Source organism: Chionomys nivalis, chromosome X (assembly GCF_950005125.1).
Source record: "Chionomys nivalis chromosome X, mChiNiv1.1, whole genome shotgun sequence".
Taxonomy (NCBI): Eukaryota; Metazoa; Chordata; class Mammalia; order Rodentia; family Cricetidae; genus Chionomys; species Chionomys nivalis.
In genome coordinates, this window is record NC_080112.1 from 134,236,348 (window position 1) to 134,252,396 (window position 16,049).

At 37.6% G+C, this 16,049-nt stretch overlaps 1 protein-coding gene across 2 annotated transcripts in view; it reads left to right on the forward strand.

The window, feature by feature from the left end:
* Cdkl5 (cyclin dependent kinase like 5) overlaps positions 1 to 16,049 on the forward strand; it is a 209,579-nt gene that overhangs the window by 149,528 nt on the left and 44,002 nt on the right. For both annotated transcript variants that reach the window (XM_057759435.1, XM_057759436.1), the window contains exons 9-11: positions 1,525 to 1,714; positions 9,197 to 9,277; positions 14,451 to 14,602. In XM_057759435.1, the coding sequence (XP_057615418.1) occupies positions 1,525 to 1,714; positions 9,197 to 9,277; positions 14,451 to 14,602 (423 nt within the window). The remainder of the gene's footprint in view (positions 1 to 1,524; positions 1,715 to 9,196; positions 9,278 to 14,450; positions 14,603 to 16,049) is intronic.

Here is a 16,049-nt window from a genome sequence, read left to right on the forward strand (position 1 = left end):
AAGAGTAAGAAGCAGATCATTCTTAGAACTGCAGCCAAGAGCCCAAGTATGGCAGAAGTCTTTAAAATGTGACTTTTGTCTATAAACTAGACCCATGGAGTCTTGTGGGGATAGCTTTATTATGAATTTTTAGAGGACATTTATTCTCTCGTGGTACCCATTGGAAAGACGAGGTTATGTTCAGAGATGTTCGATAGTTGCTGAAAGCAGATGCGCACAGCACAGCCAACTTAAGTACAGTGGAATCGATCGTCAGGTTCTAGTTTAAGTACTATACTATTTGTGTAAAGATTTCATTGAAATCAGTCGGTATTTGATTTTATATTGAGTCTACATGTTTATACATTCCAAGGACTTTGTCCTTGATATCCAAAATAGTTTCAGCTGCATAAAGTATTCAAATTAGATGATAGGATTAAAATAGCTTGTCATGAGTGCGAGATTTTTTTCCCATAGGCTTTTCAATCTAGTACCATATGACAGGTTTTCTTTATCTCAAATAGTAGTTTTAAAATAGGTATGCTTAATTGCCCAGAAAGCTACCAAAATTGTTTAAATGAGCTTTCCTCGTGGTTTTAGATTGGGGGGGGGGGAGGAAATGAGATAAATGAAACACTGAGTTATTGTTGCAGTAACTTGTATTAACCTAAATGTATTCTGTATGCTAATAATGCTTTAGTTTAAATTTTTTATATTAGCATTATGGCATTCTAGAATTTCATTTGAGATTATTTTTCATATATTTTATTTTGGCTTTCCCTTTTTAAAGCTTGGATTATTTATGTTTGAAACTGTGTATAAGTTTTTCTTAAACTGTCATAAATAATTTTATTTTAGATTTTAGGTACCAAGCTATAAGCTATATGGGGAGCCTTAAATTTTCATTTATGACCTCCATTTGTAGCAAATTCTCTTCGTCAAGCTCTCTAGTGATTTAGGTCCTCAAAGAGAGCTACAAACCCTTAAGTCCATTAAAACATTATTTGCTAGAAGTAGTTATCAGAATGCCTCATATAAAATACAGTTATATCTAAATAACTCATCTTAGCTGTTAGAAATTATGATTCTAAGCAATCAGAAGCTAAATAACATTCAGTATTTGTTTAAGGTACATAAGGCAATGGTACATTTTACCAGACTAAAGCTTAAAGTAGTAATTATTTGAAAATACATTTCTTGGGAATATTTCATTGCCTAAGTGAGGTGTTCTTATTCAATATGTACATTATATTAGTTTATTAAAGCCATTCGTGTTTAAGATATATCTAGATTTCAAATAAGTAAATCCTAACTCCATTATGCTTAAACTGATTTCTTTTGGAGTGTGGGTTATGGACTTGTATTCTAAATTTTTATGTAGATGGCTCTAATTTCTTATTTCCAGCCTCACTTTTGCTAGTGGCCCTTTTAAATTCCTTAAGTACATGCATGTCTTAAATCATGAATTTGGTCCAAATTAAGTTGGGAATTATTAAACATTTTGTGTCTTCAGTTGTTAAGATTGTCTCTTCTTTTGCTTTTCAGAGCTCCCTATGGCAAGTCCGTAGACATGTGGTCAGTGGGCTGTATTCTTGGGGAGCTTAGTGATGGACAGCCCTTATTTCCTGGAGAAAGTGAAATTGACCAACTCTTTACTATTCAGAAGGTGCTAGGACCACTTCCATCTGAGCAGATGAAGCTCTTCTACAGTAATCCTCGTTTCCATGGGCTCCGGGTAAGAGGCTTTGCTAAAATCCAGAATGGAATCAATCTGGCAGTATTTAACGTGCTGTTCACTGCACAATAGAATGCTAAGCTTCCCATTGCACACTCTCCCTTTCCAGTCGCTGTGTTTTTAATTCTCACTGTGATATTTTATTTCTGAATCTTATATAGTATTTGTGAAATTAAAAATAGCCACAGTTGGAAAGCAGGAGCTGCTAATGTCTTTTTTCTAATGTGTAAAGTTTGATTTTTCAGTATATTTTTAGCATGTACGTTATTTTATTCCAAACCTTTATCTTACACTATCTCTTTATTTAGAATATTAAGCATCTCTGAAAGACAGCCGTATGCTGCTGTTGACTTAGGTGAATATGTTTGTGGTGTCTTGCAGATGGCCATGGGTGCTTGCGTTCTACAGATTTAGAGGTTCTGCTTCACAGATTTTTCTTGTACACTAACAGTGGAACATCAGATCCCTGTAGAAGTCAGAGCCTTGGGCATGTTTTTCTAGGCTTGCTACCTTTGTGTAAGACTTGTCTTCTGAGACTATAATAAAAAATATTTTCAAAACCATGAACTTTGTCCAGATGAGGAACATGTAACTGCCAGCGGTACCTCATCAGAATGATAAGGGTTTTATATACTGCTCTTTATTTCCATCTACCCCCAACGCAGCTTTTTAAGTGTTTAAGCACTCCTTTAAGCCAATGTGTCAGTTTGTAGTCATTGCAGAAACTACTAAACAATTTCATCATTCCTTGTTTTATTTTATTTTCCAGTGCAAATGTATAAATCTCAAACCATGTTATTATGTTTTTTTAATTTTTTTATTCTTTGAAAATGTTGTATATTCACACAATGTATTTCAATCATGTCTCTCCAACTCACCCTAGGGTCTCCCTATCTCACCTCCCTCTAAACTTCATGTCTTCCATGTTTTTTGTCCTTGTTGTTATTGGTAATCCCGAGTCTAGTTAGTACTTCTCGTGTATGTATGAGTGACCTGCTTGCATCTATGCCCCCAAAGGAAAATGACTTTTCTTCCCTCACAACCATCAGCTATCATGAAATGACAAATTCATGATGTCACTTGCCATTTGTAAAGTGCTTTTTTTTCCTTTGACTTTCTGGACCTCAGTTTCTCCTGCTCACATATGAACGTACAACACAGTCCCAGCTCCTCCTGAGATCAGTACACTTGGAAGAAATGAACAAAGTGAGCTGTATATACTTTTTTTTTTTTTTTTGGTTTTTCAAGACAGGGTTTCTCTGTGGTTTTGGAGCCTGTCCTGGAACTAGCTCTGTAGACCAGGCTGGTCTCGAACTCACAGAGATCGACCTATCTCTGCCTCCCAAGTGCTGGGATTAAAGGCGTGCGCCACCACCGCCGGGCTGTATATACTTTTTCATTCCTCTCTCTGCTTTCTTTTTTCACTTCCTCCCCCAAAGGCGCCTGTTACTTTAGACTATCTTCTCCTTTTGTTTTTGCTTATATTAGCCAAATTGTGACCATTGATTAATTTACAAAATAGTATGTAGTTCAAAATTAATTTAACAGTTATGGAACATTTCTCGTACTAGAGGCTGAAAATGTGGCAATAAATGTGACCTGTTCTTGGTCTAACAGAGAGGCAAATATTATATTCACAAATACTGAATTTCTCTTGTCAATGAGGATCATTCCATGCTCTCTGCCATAGCCTGTGAGGTCTCGCATGATGGGGCCTTTGGTTCCCTGACCTTGTCCCATTCTTGTCTCCATTTACCTCCCTCCAAATTCTCACCACACTTGCCTGTTCTTTTACCTCTATGAACATTCTGAGGTTTTGGTACTTCATGACTACTTGGTACTTGGGACTAGTGGTTTTTTCTCCTGGGAACATTCTTACCTTGCATGTCTTCTTCTCATTTGTAATTTCAACCCAGAGTCTCTCCTCTTTCTGATGATCCTTCATACAGTCCCCTCTTTTCTCTATGGTACCTTTTCTTTTCCCCATCATACCACTGAACATGGCATGGGATTATTTCACCTGGTTGTTCAATGCCAGAGTTGCCTGTGGTTTCAGTTTAGCATTTGGTGTTCTATTAGATGCTAAATATAGAACCTAGTACACATTGCTTTGGGTTCTTTTCCTATGGCAGTGATAAAATCCCCTGGCAGAAGCAACTTAAGGGAGAAAGGGTTCATTTTGGCTCATAGTTTTGATTACATTCCATAGTGGTAGGGAAGTCACAACTGGAGGAGCTTGAGGGAGCTGGTCACATTGCATCTTCAGTCAAGAAGCAGAGAGTGGCCAACTATGACTCAGTTCCCTTTCTCCACCTTATATAGTTCAGGAATGGTCCTGCCCACAATTAAAATGGGCCTTTCTGCATCAATTAAGGTAATCAAGATAACCCACACAGGCATGCCCACAGGCCCCTCTTCCAGGAAATTCTAGATTTCTGTCAAGTTGACAACACTGAACCATCCTGTCTGTGGTAGACAATCACTGAATGACTGAATGAGTCTATGCCATCAGCAATCAAATTCAGTTGCATTTCCTTTCTCTTTATTTTCAAACTGATCTCTTAAACTTTCTCTCAAACTACGCTTTTAATTCTGTCTCGGTTTTGCTTACCACTTTCTATGATTTCTGTTGAAGTTTAAACTCTTTAGGGTAGCATTCAGGACCCTCCTGCCTCATCATCCCCTGTCCTGGTCTCTTTCCTATATTCTCAGGCCACCAGGAACCTCCCGTCATGTGTTTGGCATGGCCTGAGTCTTCCAGAGTGCTGCACTGTTATCTCTAGTTCTCCAAGCACAGCCTAGAGCCTGCGAAGCCCTTCTAGAGTGTGCATCTAGGCTGTTTTACATTCCTGTAGCACTTTGATCACATTTTTTCTTTGCTGTTATACCCGTTAATACTCAATTAAATAGCTGTTCGCAAATATGCCTCCTCACCAGGCTTGTGACTTCGTCGAGGAAAGAAACTGCTCCATTCATATCGCACACCTAAGGTGGTATCTCCTAGATTGCATAGTGTTGATTTATTACAGTTCTGGTTAGAAGGCCTGTGCCACAGAATCTGAATGGTGAGCAGATTTTGACAGTTCTAGGCCTACTCAATAACTTAGAAACTAAGGAATTAAGATGTTTTCCTTATCCCTCAACTTTATTTTTTTCTGTTCTTTTAGTTAGCATGCAAAATAATTTTCTTTGTATTCATGTATGTATATCTTTGTGTCTTGCTCTTATTCACCACCCTCACTACCCTCCCCCATCCTTCCTCTTCTCTCTAGCTGGTCCCTTCGACCTACCCTGCAAATAATCTTCTTCTTTCTTTCTGTATGTGTGTGTGTGCGCGCGCGCACACACACACCTAGATTCTGCATATGAGAGAAAACATGTGATATATTCTTTCTTTCTTCACTATCCTGGCTTTCTCACCTTCAGCTCTGTCCAAGACCTCTTCCTTCTTCCACCTCATAGTGAAATCCATATTCCACATGTGAAAGGAAAGTTCTATTTGCCTTCTTGAATGTGGCTTTTTTTGTTCCAATGGTTATCTTCCAGTCATCCATTTCTCTACAGCTGACATAGTTTCGGTGTGCTGAGTGACTGAATAGGATTCCATTGTTCATGTATGTCATCTGTTCATCTTTGGTAAGCATCTAGACTGGATCTGTGGCTTAGCTCTTGTGAGTAGTGCTGCATTAGGTACGGACATTCTGGTACCTCTGTGGTATGCCATTGTCAATTCCTTTTTGGCAGACACCCAAGAGTGGTATAGCTCAGTGATCAGATGGTAGTTTTCAGCTTTTTTGAGGGGCCTCCACCCTAAGTTCTATAGGAGCTGCACAAGTTTGCATTCCTATGAGCAGTGAATATGGATTCCTCTTTCCTGCATCCTCACCAGCGTTTGCTGGTTTCTCAGTTTTGACTGGAGTAAGAGAATCAAAGGCAGGTTTAATTGGCATTTCCCTCATGCTAAGATTGAAGTTTTTTTCAACTATTTATTGACTTTCCGTGTATCTTCTTTAGAGGAATGTGTTCAGTTCATTTACCCATTTGTCGATTGGATGGTCTGGGTTTGGGTGTCTAGTGCCTTTTGTTGGAGTTGTTTTGTTTGTCCTTCATAGATGCTATATTTTTGGAGACAGGGTCTTACTTAAATTGCCAAGGCTGGTCTGAAACTCCTTTGTAGCTGAGACTGCCTTGCCCGTATGATTTCAACATCATGCAGGTAGTATAGCCTATGCTTATGTCACACAGATACGAGAATTTCATAGAGAAAAACCAAACAAAAACAAAAATACTAGTATAAAGCACAAAAATAATTTCATACTGAATTAATTAGTAAACTATAAATTTATAGGCAAGCATAATGCACTGCATTCCATTTCATTGTTCTACTTCTATTATATTTCATTGTGATTTGAACCAGGAGCATGTCACACTTTTCTGGCAAGTTGGAAATCATATCTGGTGTTTTATTAGAACAGCTTTTATGGGCAGATTTGAAATTTAAGGTGCATCTTTGAAGAATAAATCACATTTGAATTAGAGGCCACATTCAAATTTATAGGACCCACAAAAATCACCTTTTTCTCTTTTGTCTGTGGTCCTGTCTGTTCCCAGACCTTCTCTCTAAACAACAGCATCTATAGCATACTCGCTAGCATGTGAGAGCTCTGTAAATATCCTTCAGGGAGATTGCTGCTTCTGGGACAGTTAGGTTTTTATAGACTTTACTGTATTTGCATTTTAGTCTGAAGTGTTCATGGTGGCTTAACAAAATTAGTGCCATCTTTCTTTAGAGGCTTAACAATGACTTTTAAGGGAAAAGTTTTTCTTTATGATATACTCTGAGACTGTCTGTGACAGCTAGCTGAGCACACAGGGCCCATGAACTGCATTTGCTGCAAACCATGCACAAACCAGCATGGTGTGTATTTGGATCCACTGGTGTAGAGAACTGGAAAATCCACAGCATGCCATTCTACTTCTAGTCATTATTTGGAAAAAATAATTATTAGTGTACCACAATGGGATTAGATTATCGGAGTCCCCATATTTACTACCTTCTAGAAGCTATGTCATTCTCTTGTGTCTTTGTTTTCTTCACATGTGAAATAGTGACAGGTTGTGATGAAGGAGAATGATCTATGAGGATCACTCTGTAGGGCCAGGGTGTACCTACATAGTAGAGAGCTCGCCTAACATGCCCACAGACCTGAGTTCCATCCCTAGCACTGGAAATGAACAAAACGCCAAGGTATAGCTTGTGCTCAATAAAGAGGAACTCAAATGATTAAGAAAATAAAAACCCTAGCATTAGTTTTAAATTGTATGTTCCAGCTTTGGCTTTTTGTCGAATTATCTCATATTAGAATAGCATATTTCATTTAATAGCATATACATTATATTTTTAAATTGGGAGTTTGCTTGATCATTCTTAAATGTTTTATATATTTTAAGATTATAATGCAATGGCATCATTTCTCCCTTCCCTTTCCTCCTTCCAAACCATCCTGTGTGCCAGTCCGTGCTCTCTTTCCAATTAATGGCCTCTTTTCCCATTAATTGTTGGTACGTGTGTGTTTGTATATAATTGTGTGTGTATTCTTATTTATAACCTGCTCAATCTCTATTGTTACTTGTATGTATGTTTTCAGGACTGATCAAAGTTTGGTATGGTACAACTAATTTTTGTGCTCTCTGCTGGGAAAAACTATTTTTCCTGCTCACAGCGTACCTTAGTTGCCTCTAGTTCCTTGTACAGGGTTGAAGCCGTGTGAGCTTTCCTTGTCCACATTAGCATGCCTGTCAGTGTCCTCCTTGTTCAACTCATGTTTAGTCAGCCACGTTGGTGAGACTTTATGCATGTAGCTTCTGACATTTCTAGGAGACATGATCTCACAGAAAACTCCCTGTCCTGGTCACTTTTCTTTGTTGTGATCCTTTGAAGACCTTTTAGCTTTCAGAATTAATTTTCTTATCAATGAAATGTCATTCCCAAGGAGAGAAAAGAAGGGTATGTGATATAATAATATAGACCTTAGAAGAAAAGTCTTGATTAAATTTTACTAGTGGAGAGTCTTCTACCATGGTGTGACAGGTGCCCCTCCCTTTGGTCTGACAGTTAATGCTGCAGTAGCACCAAAAGGAACTTGGGAGAGGTACTTTGTGTTAGGAGGGGGTGGATCACAGGCTTAGCTGCAGATAGTACTTCTGTTCATTAATTATGTAGCTTTCCTCGAGCCAGTTATTTGAACTTTCTGATCATCATTTTCCTCTTCTCTAAAATGTAAGTTTAAATAATACTTAAAATGCTTTGCACAGCATTACTTCCTTGTCTTTCTTTCAAAGTTGAGTTCAAGATGTCCACGGGGTTTTCTACTGCCGCAGGTTCTCACTATGTATCCCAGGCTGGCCTCAAGCCCAAGCTCCTCCTGCTGCAACCACTCTCTTGAGTGCTGAGACTACAGGTGCATGCCCCCATGACCGCCTTTAGCCTCTCATTTACAGATGCACAGTTAATTCCTTTCCAGCCAGACAACAAATTTCTCAAGTGTATCTCTTACCCTACAGAATGTAGTGTTGAGATGGTAGCATAAATATTTCTTAATATTTTGTTTGATGTTACCTTTCATTCCGCTTATTTAAGGATCTCTGCACCTTGAAATGTTCCTATGTTGGTATAAAGGAATTATGTATTACAAGTGAACTATTTCTCAACATTTGGAAGCTTGGGTTCTGCCAGTGTCTTACTCAATGCTTCAATACCACTCAAGATATTGCCGAGTGTAAATTGGTAGAAGAAAGGGTACAACATCAAAATAAACTTCAACATCTCTTACTTTATTTAGAAATTCATTTGTTGATCTAGGTGCCTATGTTTACCCCTTTAGAACTTTAAAGTAAGATTTTTAAAATAGATCATTAGAATAGTATATTAAAAACAATAATAGGACATGTGCCTAAATTTACAATTTCAAAATGAGCTTTTCAGGTTCTGGCCTCTTGCTGCCTTTTTTCCTTTCTTATATCTCCATTTTCAGGAGTAAATTACATATTCTTGTGGAAAAACCAAGACATCTTTATATGATATCATATCATGGCCCTTCTGTTAGTTCTCCAGTCTGTCAGTATTGAGAACTGTCTGTTTCAACAGACAGTTTGTCTATAAATTGTTTTAGAAGCAAGCTGTATAAGCAGACAGAATTCTATTAAATATACAGCCAAGACTTTTATTCTCTTTGCGAGCTTCAATATTGTCTATCTAGCTTTAGATATCACCTGTAAGTTTTCCCAATATTTAATATTTGGCCCTATTAATGCATATCTAAAATATAGAGACATGAAAGGTAATATAACAAATAGTAATTTGACTTGGATTGACAGTAGGGTAATGATTTCCATCCAACTGCTGCCTTGTGTAACCCCCCAAAATGTCTGTACACATACCCTTCCCCAAATGCTAACATCCATGCTGTGTTGTCCTTACAGTTTCCGGCTGTTAACCATCCTCAGTCATTAGAGAGAAGGTACCTTGGAATCTTAAATAGTGTTTTACTTGACCTCATGAAGGTAAGAAAAGTCAATTTTTCTATAAAAAGAAATCCTTTGGTCCTCTGACTACTTGGGACCATAGCCTGCTTTTATGAATTAAATGTTTTGTTAGTAGATGATTAATGGGGAGTATGTCATGTTAAAAGGCATGTAATTTGTTTATAATTGCAACAGGAATCTGGTGTTGTCTCAGTCCATCTAGAGAGGAGCATGTAATCCCTAAATTACTTTCCTAAAATGGGCAGAATAATGAAAATCTGTTGGCACTCAAGAGCTACTCAAGCTTACATTTTAAAACAACTCTTTTTTTTTAGTACGTGAATAATTTTATTTTAGACATGTGACATTTCAAAGAATACTGTTAATAAAAACTGAGTGTATTATTTGAATACTTGTATATTGTAAGCTATTAAGTAACAAAAATTCAACTCTATTTCTATCTACTACTGAAAAGTAAGTAGGAATTGAATTATAAAAATATTTTATTGTTAAAAATTTATCTAAAATATCTAAGTTCAGATTTAATTTAACAAAGTTCATCCTGTACTGTAAAGTGCTCTATGGGGAAACATTTTTTAAAATATCCTAATAGATAGAAATACATACCAGGTACAGCATCTGGAAGACTTGCTATTTTTAAATTATTCTTTTTTTTAAAGTGAATTTTGTAAGACAAAAGATTTTACAATTATTTGTATAGAACATTGAAGGCTACTCATGGTTTATGCAGATTTAATCAGTGATTCTAATTCTGGTTTTTTTTTTTTTGTTTTTTGTTTTTTCCTCCGACTGGGCCTCTTCTCACCTAGGCAGATTGCTCTTTCTGGTTTTCTTTAGATATATCAGGATCACTACTACCATCACGACCTGAACGTTCCTCCTGTCCAAAGACATCCTACTCCAAACTACTAAAAGCATCCTCAAATTTTTAAGATTTATTTTATTTTATTTTATTATGTGTGTATGTGTTTTGTCTGCATGTCATGCAGTGTCTGCAGAGGTCCAAAGAAGGCAGCAGCTCTCCTGGGCCTGGAGTTACAGGCTGTTAGGAGTTGCCATGTGAGTGCTGGGAATCAAACCTCTGGAAGAGGAGCCAATGCTCTTAACCACTGAGCCACCTCTCCGGCCCCAAAATTATCCATTAAAGATTTTCTTATTTGGCATAGTAGCACATGCTTGTAGTCTCAGAATTTGGGAGGCTGAGACAGGAAGGCCTCTCTAAGTTTGAGGCTAGCTTGAGTTACAAAGACTCTGTCCCAAAAATTGAGCAAGCAAAGATTTTTCCACCTCAGCAAACAGTGGTCTCTTAAGTGAAAGCTATTTATCGTATTTTTCAAGTTTTTGTTTCAGGCAGTAAATGTACAGGCAAACATTGATTGTTTCAGAATAGAGTGTCACTGCTTGATTATGAGTCCGTTTTATTTTATGCCCGTCTGTTCAGCTGTCAAAATGTGGAGGCTCCACTGTGTGCAAGGAACTTTAAGCTCAGCAAGGCGCTGAGCTGTGTTCTTAGAACTTGGCTGTGTTTTAGGGTATGTTCACCTCTGTCCCAAGGAACAGTGTGAGTAGGTGTGGGGGCAGATGTGGAGAAGGGACTCTCTGGTGTTAGGGAGAGGCCATATACCACATAATGTTTCTAGAGATACATAGTGTTCATTAACCCATGGAGGAATTCAGAAATCTCACAGTAAAGCATTTCTGTCTTAACATTTTCCAAATTTAATTAAATACCAAGTACCATGTTCTATGAAACTCTAATAAAGCACTGATGTTATTAACACAGATTGAGAACTGCTATTTTTTTCTAATGAACCCTCAACACTCGTTCAATTTAATTAGACAAATTATTAGGTAAATCAGTTGGATTTTGCCAATACTTTCTTTCATGTAGCCAATACTTGTTAATTTGGGCCTTACTCGGTAACTTTTAAAATATAAATAGAACAGAATAGAAAAAGATTGAATTAAATACAATCTTTTGTCTCTTTTTTTCTTTAGTTAAAACTGTAATGATGATTAGTGAGAAAAAGAGGCCATGAATTTGAAGGAGAGTGGAGAAGGAGAAGGGTTTGGAGGGACGAAGGGGCTTGGAAAGCAAACATTCTAATTCCTATCATTTAATATGTTTTGTTACTGCTTTCTAAAAGTAAGCAAGTACTTTTATTGAAATACAAATTCAGGGGCCTGAAGAGATGGCTCAGTTCACTGACTACTCTTCCTGAGGACCCAGGCTCAGTTTCCAGCATTCACATGGTAGCTCACAACCACTTTTAACTTCAGTTCTGGGGGATCAGAGGCCCCCTTCTGACCAGGGTAGGCACTGTATGAATAAGTGTGCAGACATATATATATTCATGAAAACACACATACACAGGCACATACACATGCACAGACACATGAACTGCACATTTGAATGTATTCAAATTATGTCTACATCTCTGAGATTTTATAAATATAAGCATGTTTTTGTTACCTTACCTGTATTAAAACATTAAAAACTTAGTCAATATCCAAGAAACCTCCTTTGGATCTTTCCTAGGTCTTAGCCCACTCTGCCTCCTTCAGAAGCCATCATTTTGATTTCTGTCACTGATTAATATTGCCTAATTATTATTAAATTATATACACACACATATCACCATTCCTTTTACCTATTTTTGAAGATTTTAAAGGTGAAAAGCCTCCATTGTCCTTTCAGTCAGTCTCTTTGCTGCTCCCTAAATGTATGCTAATTGTGTCCACATCTAATAATTAAAATGTTTATCTCATCTTGTACCTCTTTAGAGCTGCTATTTTAGTAAAGATACAATCACTAGAATTAATGCACACCCATGCCCTTAATAGTTTTAAAAATAACTACAATAATTATATTTGCTTTAGTTTTAAAAAATGGTGATGCCTCCCCCAATACATGCTCAATTTTTTAAACTGTTAGCTAAATAAATTTCATACTATGCTTATATGGTCTTCATGCTTTAAAGTAATTGTATTCATAGCATATGAAAATAGTTTTGTCTGTACAGTAACTTCTACAGGATATCAAATAAGTTAAAATAGCGTCAACTCTTCTGAAAGGTCATAGGTGTTTTTAATTTAGAAAGATTTCTTGGGGGCTGGTTTTTCTTTTTAATGAGATCTTATATTTGAAACCATTTTAATGGTAGCTGTTAGAAATACTAGTTTAAACTATCATAGTTGTGTTCTATAATAAGGGGGAAAAACAGAAATGAGACAAGTTTGCCACTTGCATGTAATTAGTGGTTGAGTTTCAATAATTAGAATCTTTGTATCAAAATGAATATGTCAGTATCTGGTAGGACCAGAAATGAAATGTATGTGGTGCAATGTTAAAACTGAAGTCTGGCTTATTGGGAGCAAATTTGCTCTCGCTAGTTAAATATATATATTAATTATGGATCAGACCAAACTGAGCTGGAAGTACATTTGTGAATGTTGGAATTTTACTCATCTTCCTTTTTCTGAGATGACAAATACCTAGAAGAGTGAATGCCGGCACTTTATTGCCCTGTGTTAGGGTATGTTGGTTATTTATTATGATAATTTGATCATTTTATCAATCAACTAAAAAATTCTGCCCAGCTAAAATGGACAATTTTGGTGAAAACACTTCAGTTAGTGCATTCCACATAACACGGAGGGCTAGTACCTTAATGAACAAAGAACACTTAAAACTAAGTAGGGATGCCTGCAGAAACAGGAAAATACGTGAGGAGACTATGTCAGTGACTGGTCAGCAGCCTTGCTAACAGCAAAGATACGAGGTAAAACATCTGTAAGAGGGGCTGGAGCAGTGGCTCAGTGGTTAAAGCCACTTGCTGCTCCTGCAGTGTACCCTTGTTTGGTTCCTAGCACCTATTTGGATGACTCATAGCCACATGTAACTCCAGCTGCAGGGGACTCATGTCCTTTTCCAGCCTCTGAGGGCAACTGCACACACGTGGTGCATGCATGAGCGTGTGTGCGCACACACACACATACACAGCAATAATAACTTTAAACACACAGCAGCTTTTATAATATCTGATTTGCAACCCCTAAGAAGAATGAGAATGCCTATTGTTATTGAGGGTCCCCAGAAACTGGTAGACTCCTACACTTCCTGAGAGGATTATAATTTAAAACAACCTTCCTAATTGGTAATTTGGCAGCATGAAGAAACAATACCTACCAGTGCCACCTTTAAGAAAGAATCCATTAGATTTCAAGTGTTTTGTCATAGCACTAATCATGATAGTGAAAGGTGGCTATCAGTCAAATATCTAGTAGTAGGATGCTTGCTGAGCAAACCATGATAGACTCATACCACAAGCTTCTGCACAATCATTTAAAGCCTTATTAAGATGGGAGGAGACAGGCTCGGGGCTCAGCCTGCAGTTGCCCAGTTACACCTTGATGTAAGGTTGAGGATGTAGCTTGATTGTTATTGCACTTGCTCAGTATGCACAAAGCCTTCGCTTCAATCCCCACCCTTCCCAAAAAGCATATTGTGAGACGGTGTATTGCCACGTGCTTCAGAAAAAGGGAACTGTTGGAAACAATGTGACCTATTAGTCATCTGGGAATTCTAAAACCAAAGTATGAAGTATACACAGAGAGTTAAAGCTCTGTACTTTAAGGAATGATCTCAACATTGCATGCTAAGTGGAAGGGAAACAAAATACATACAGTTGTGTGCTTACAACTATGGGGGTAAAATGAAAAGAGTCAGAGGAAAGTATGTGCAGATTATACCTCATGTATATATAATATACCTTATGTATAATGCACGGGGAACTAGTGCTCTGTCTCCAGAAAGAATCTTAAAGACAGTAGAAAGATGAAGAATGCAAATATATGCTTATTAAAAAGGTTTTTAAATGTTTAAGTTATACTGCAAAAAATATGTTTTTTATAAGTAAATGAAAAGAATGGGATATAAAAACAAGTGCATATCACGAGCCAGGTATTATAGCAGAAAGATTATATGTGGTACTCAAAAGCACGACTAGAAAGATTTCTACCAAGAGGACTATAATTGTGAGGTTGTGGGTGATTTTTTTCATTCCTTGAGCTATTGTTGCTAGGTATTTTGCAGTGACCACGTATTTCTTTTCTAGGAAAAAAGATAAGGTAATTGGTAGAGTTTAAATTCAACTTTGTTCTTTCCATTCCTCAACTTTTATTTCCCAAGAATTTACTGAAGTTGGACCCAGCTGACAGATATTTGACAGAGCAGTGTTTGAATCACCCTACATTTCAAACCCAGAGACTTTTGGATCGGTCTCCTTCAAGGTCAACGAAAAGGAAACCTTACCATGTGGAAAGCAGCACACTGTCTAATAGGTAAATAGTCCCTTCTAAGGAAATACAAATGCAGCCGTGGTCTTATAAGTAGGTGGAAGAGGTGGCTGCTAAAATTATGCAATTAGAGAAAAGAAGGAAAGCCCCCTTTATTCAAAAATATCTTCTGCATGCTTATTACATGATTCAGAACTATAATTAAAGAGTTGTGTGGGACTCTTAAAGACTTTCTTGTATTTAACAAGTGTGTGATGAAAACCTATGCGATCCCTTGGAAAGGTGGCATTGAATTAGAAACTCATGAGGTTTCCAGCATCTCAGAGAGCATTAAGACCTAGCTGATGTTGTGTAAATGACAGGGGAAGGGGGTTCCTGAAAGGTAAAGAAGACACTGAACATGTGTGGGTCACTGTAACTGAACTAAAACAGGAAGCCGCTTTAAGAAGGGTTTTGTGATTTTATTGTTCTTGACTTTCAATCATTGAGAAATGAGGGTTTTTTTGTAATAAAAATAAGCATATGAAAAGAGTGAAGCCAATAATTAAAAGTAGTACATTTTAAAAACTCTTTTCGAGCATTAAAATATTTGTTTCTTGCCTAGGCATTCCTGTAATCCTAGCTCTGAGAAACCATTAGGGAATCAAACAGGCTTCAGGCTTCCTGAGTTCTCCTGCCCCTCCCTCCTGAGTGCCAGGATTGCAGGCTTGTCGCCAAATCTGTCTGAAAACTTGTTTCTTCACTCTCCCTCCCTCCTTCCCTCCCCTCTATTGGATCAGTCTGATTACCTTTCCTGTCCTGACCTCCCCAATTCTGTAGCTGCATTTCTAGGAAAATGGTGTTCTGCGCAGCCTCCCCTGCCTTCCTTCATTCTCTAGAACTCAATTTTGGCATCTGAGAATTTTTATGTATGGGATGTAGAAGTAATGTATTTCTCTTTTTTTTCCATTGATTTTTATTGAGCTCTACATTTTTCTCTGCTCCCCTCCCTGTCTCTCCCCTCCCCTTCAACCCTCTCCCAAGGTCCCCATGCTCCCAATTTACTCAGGAGATCTTGTCTTTTTCTACTTCCCATGTAGATTAGATCCATGTAAGTCTCTCTTAGGGTCCTCATTGTTGTCTAGGTTCTCTGGGACTGTGATTTGTGGGCTGGTTTTCTTTGCTGTATGTCTAAAGGCCACTTATGAGTGAGTACATGTGATAATTGACTTTCTCTGTCTGGGTTACCTCACTCAAAATGATGTTTTCTAGCTCCATCCATTTGCCTGCAAATTTCAAGATGTTATTATTTTTTTCTTCTGTGTAGTACTCCATTGTGTAAATGTATCACATATTCCTTATCCATTATTTGGTCGAAGGGCATTTAGGTTGTTTCCAGGTTCTGGCCATGGCAAACAATGCTGCTGTGAACATAGTTGAGCACATGTCCGTGTGGCACGATTGAGCATCCTTTGGATATATACCCAAAAGTGGTATTTCTGGGTCTTGAGGA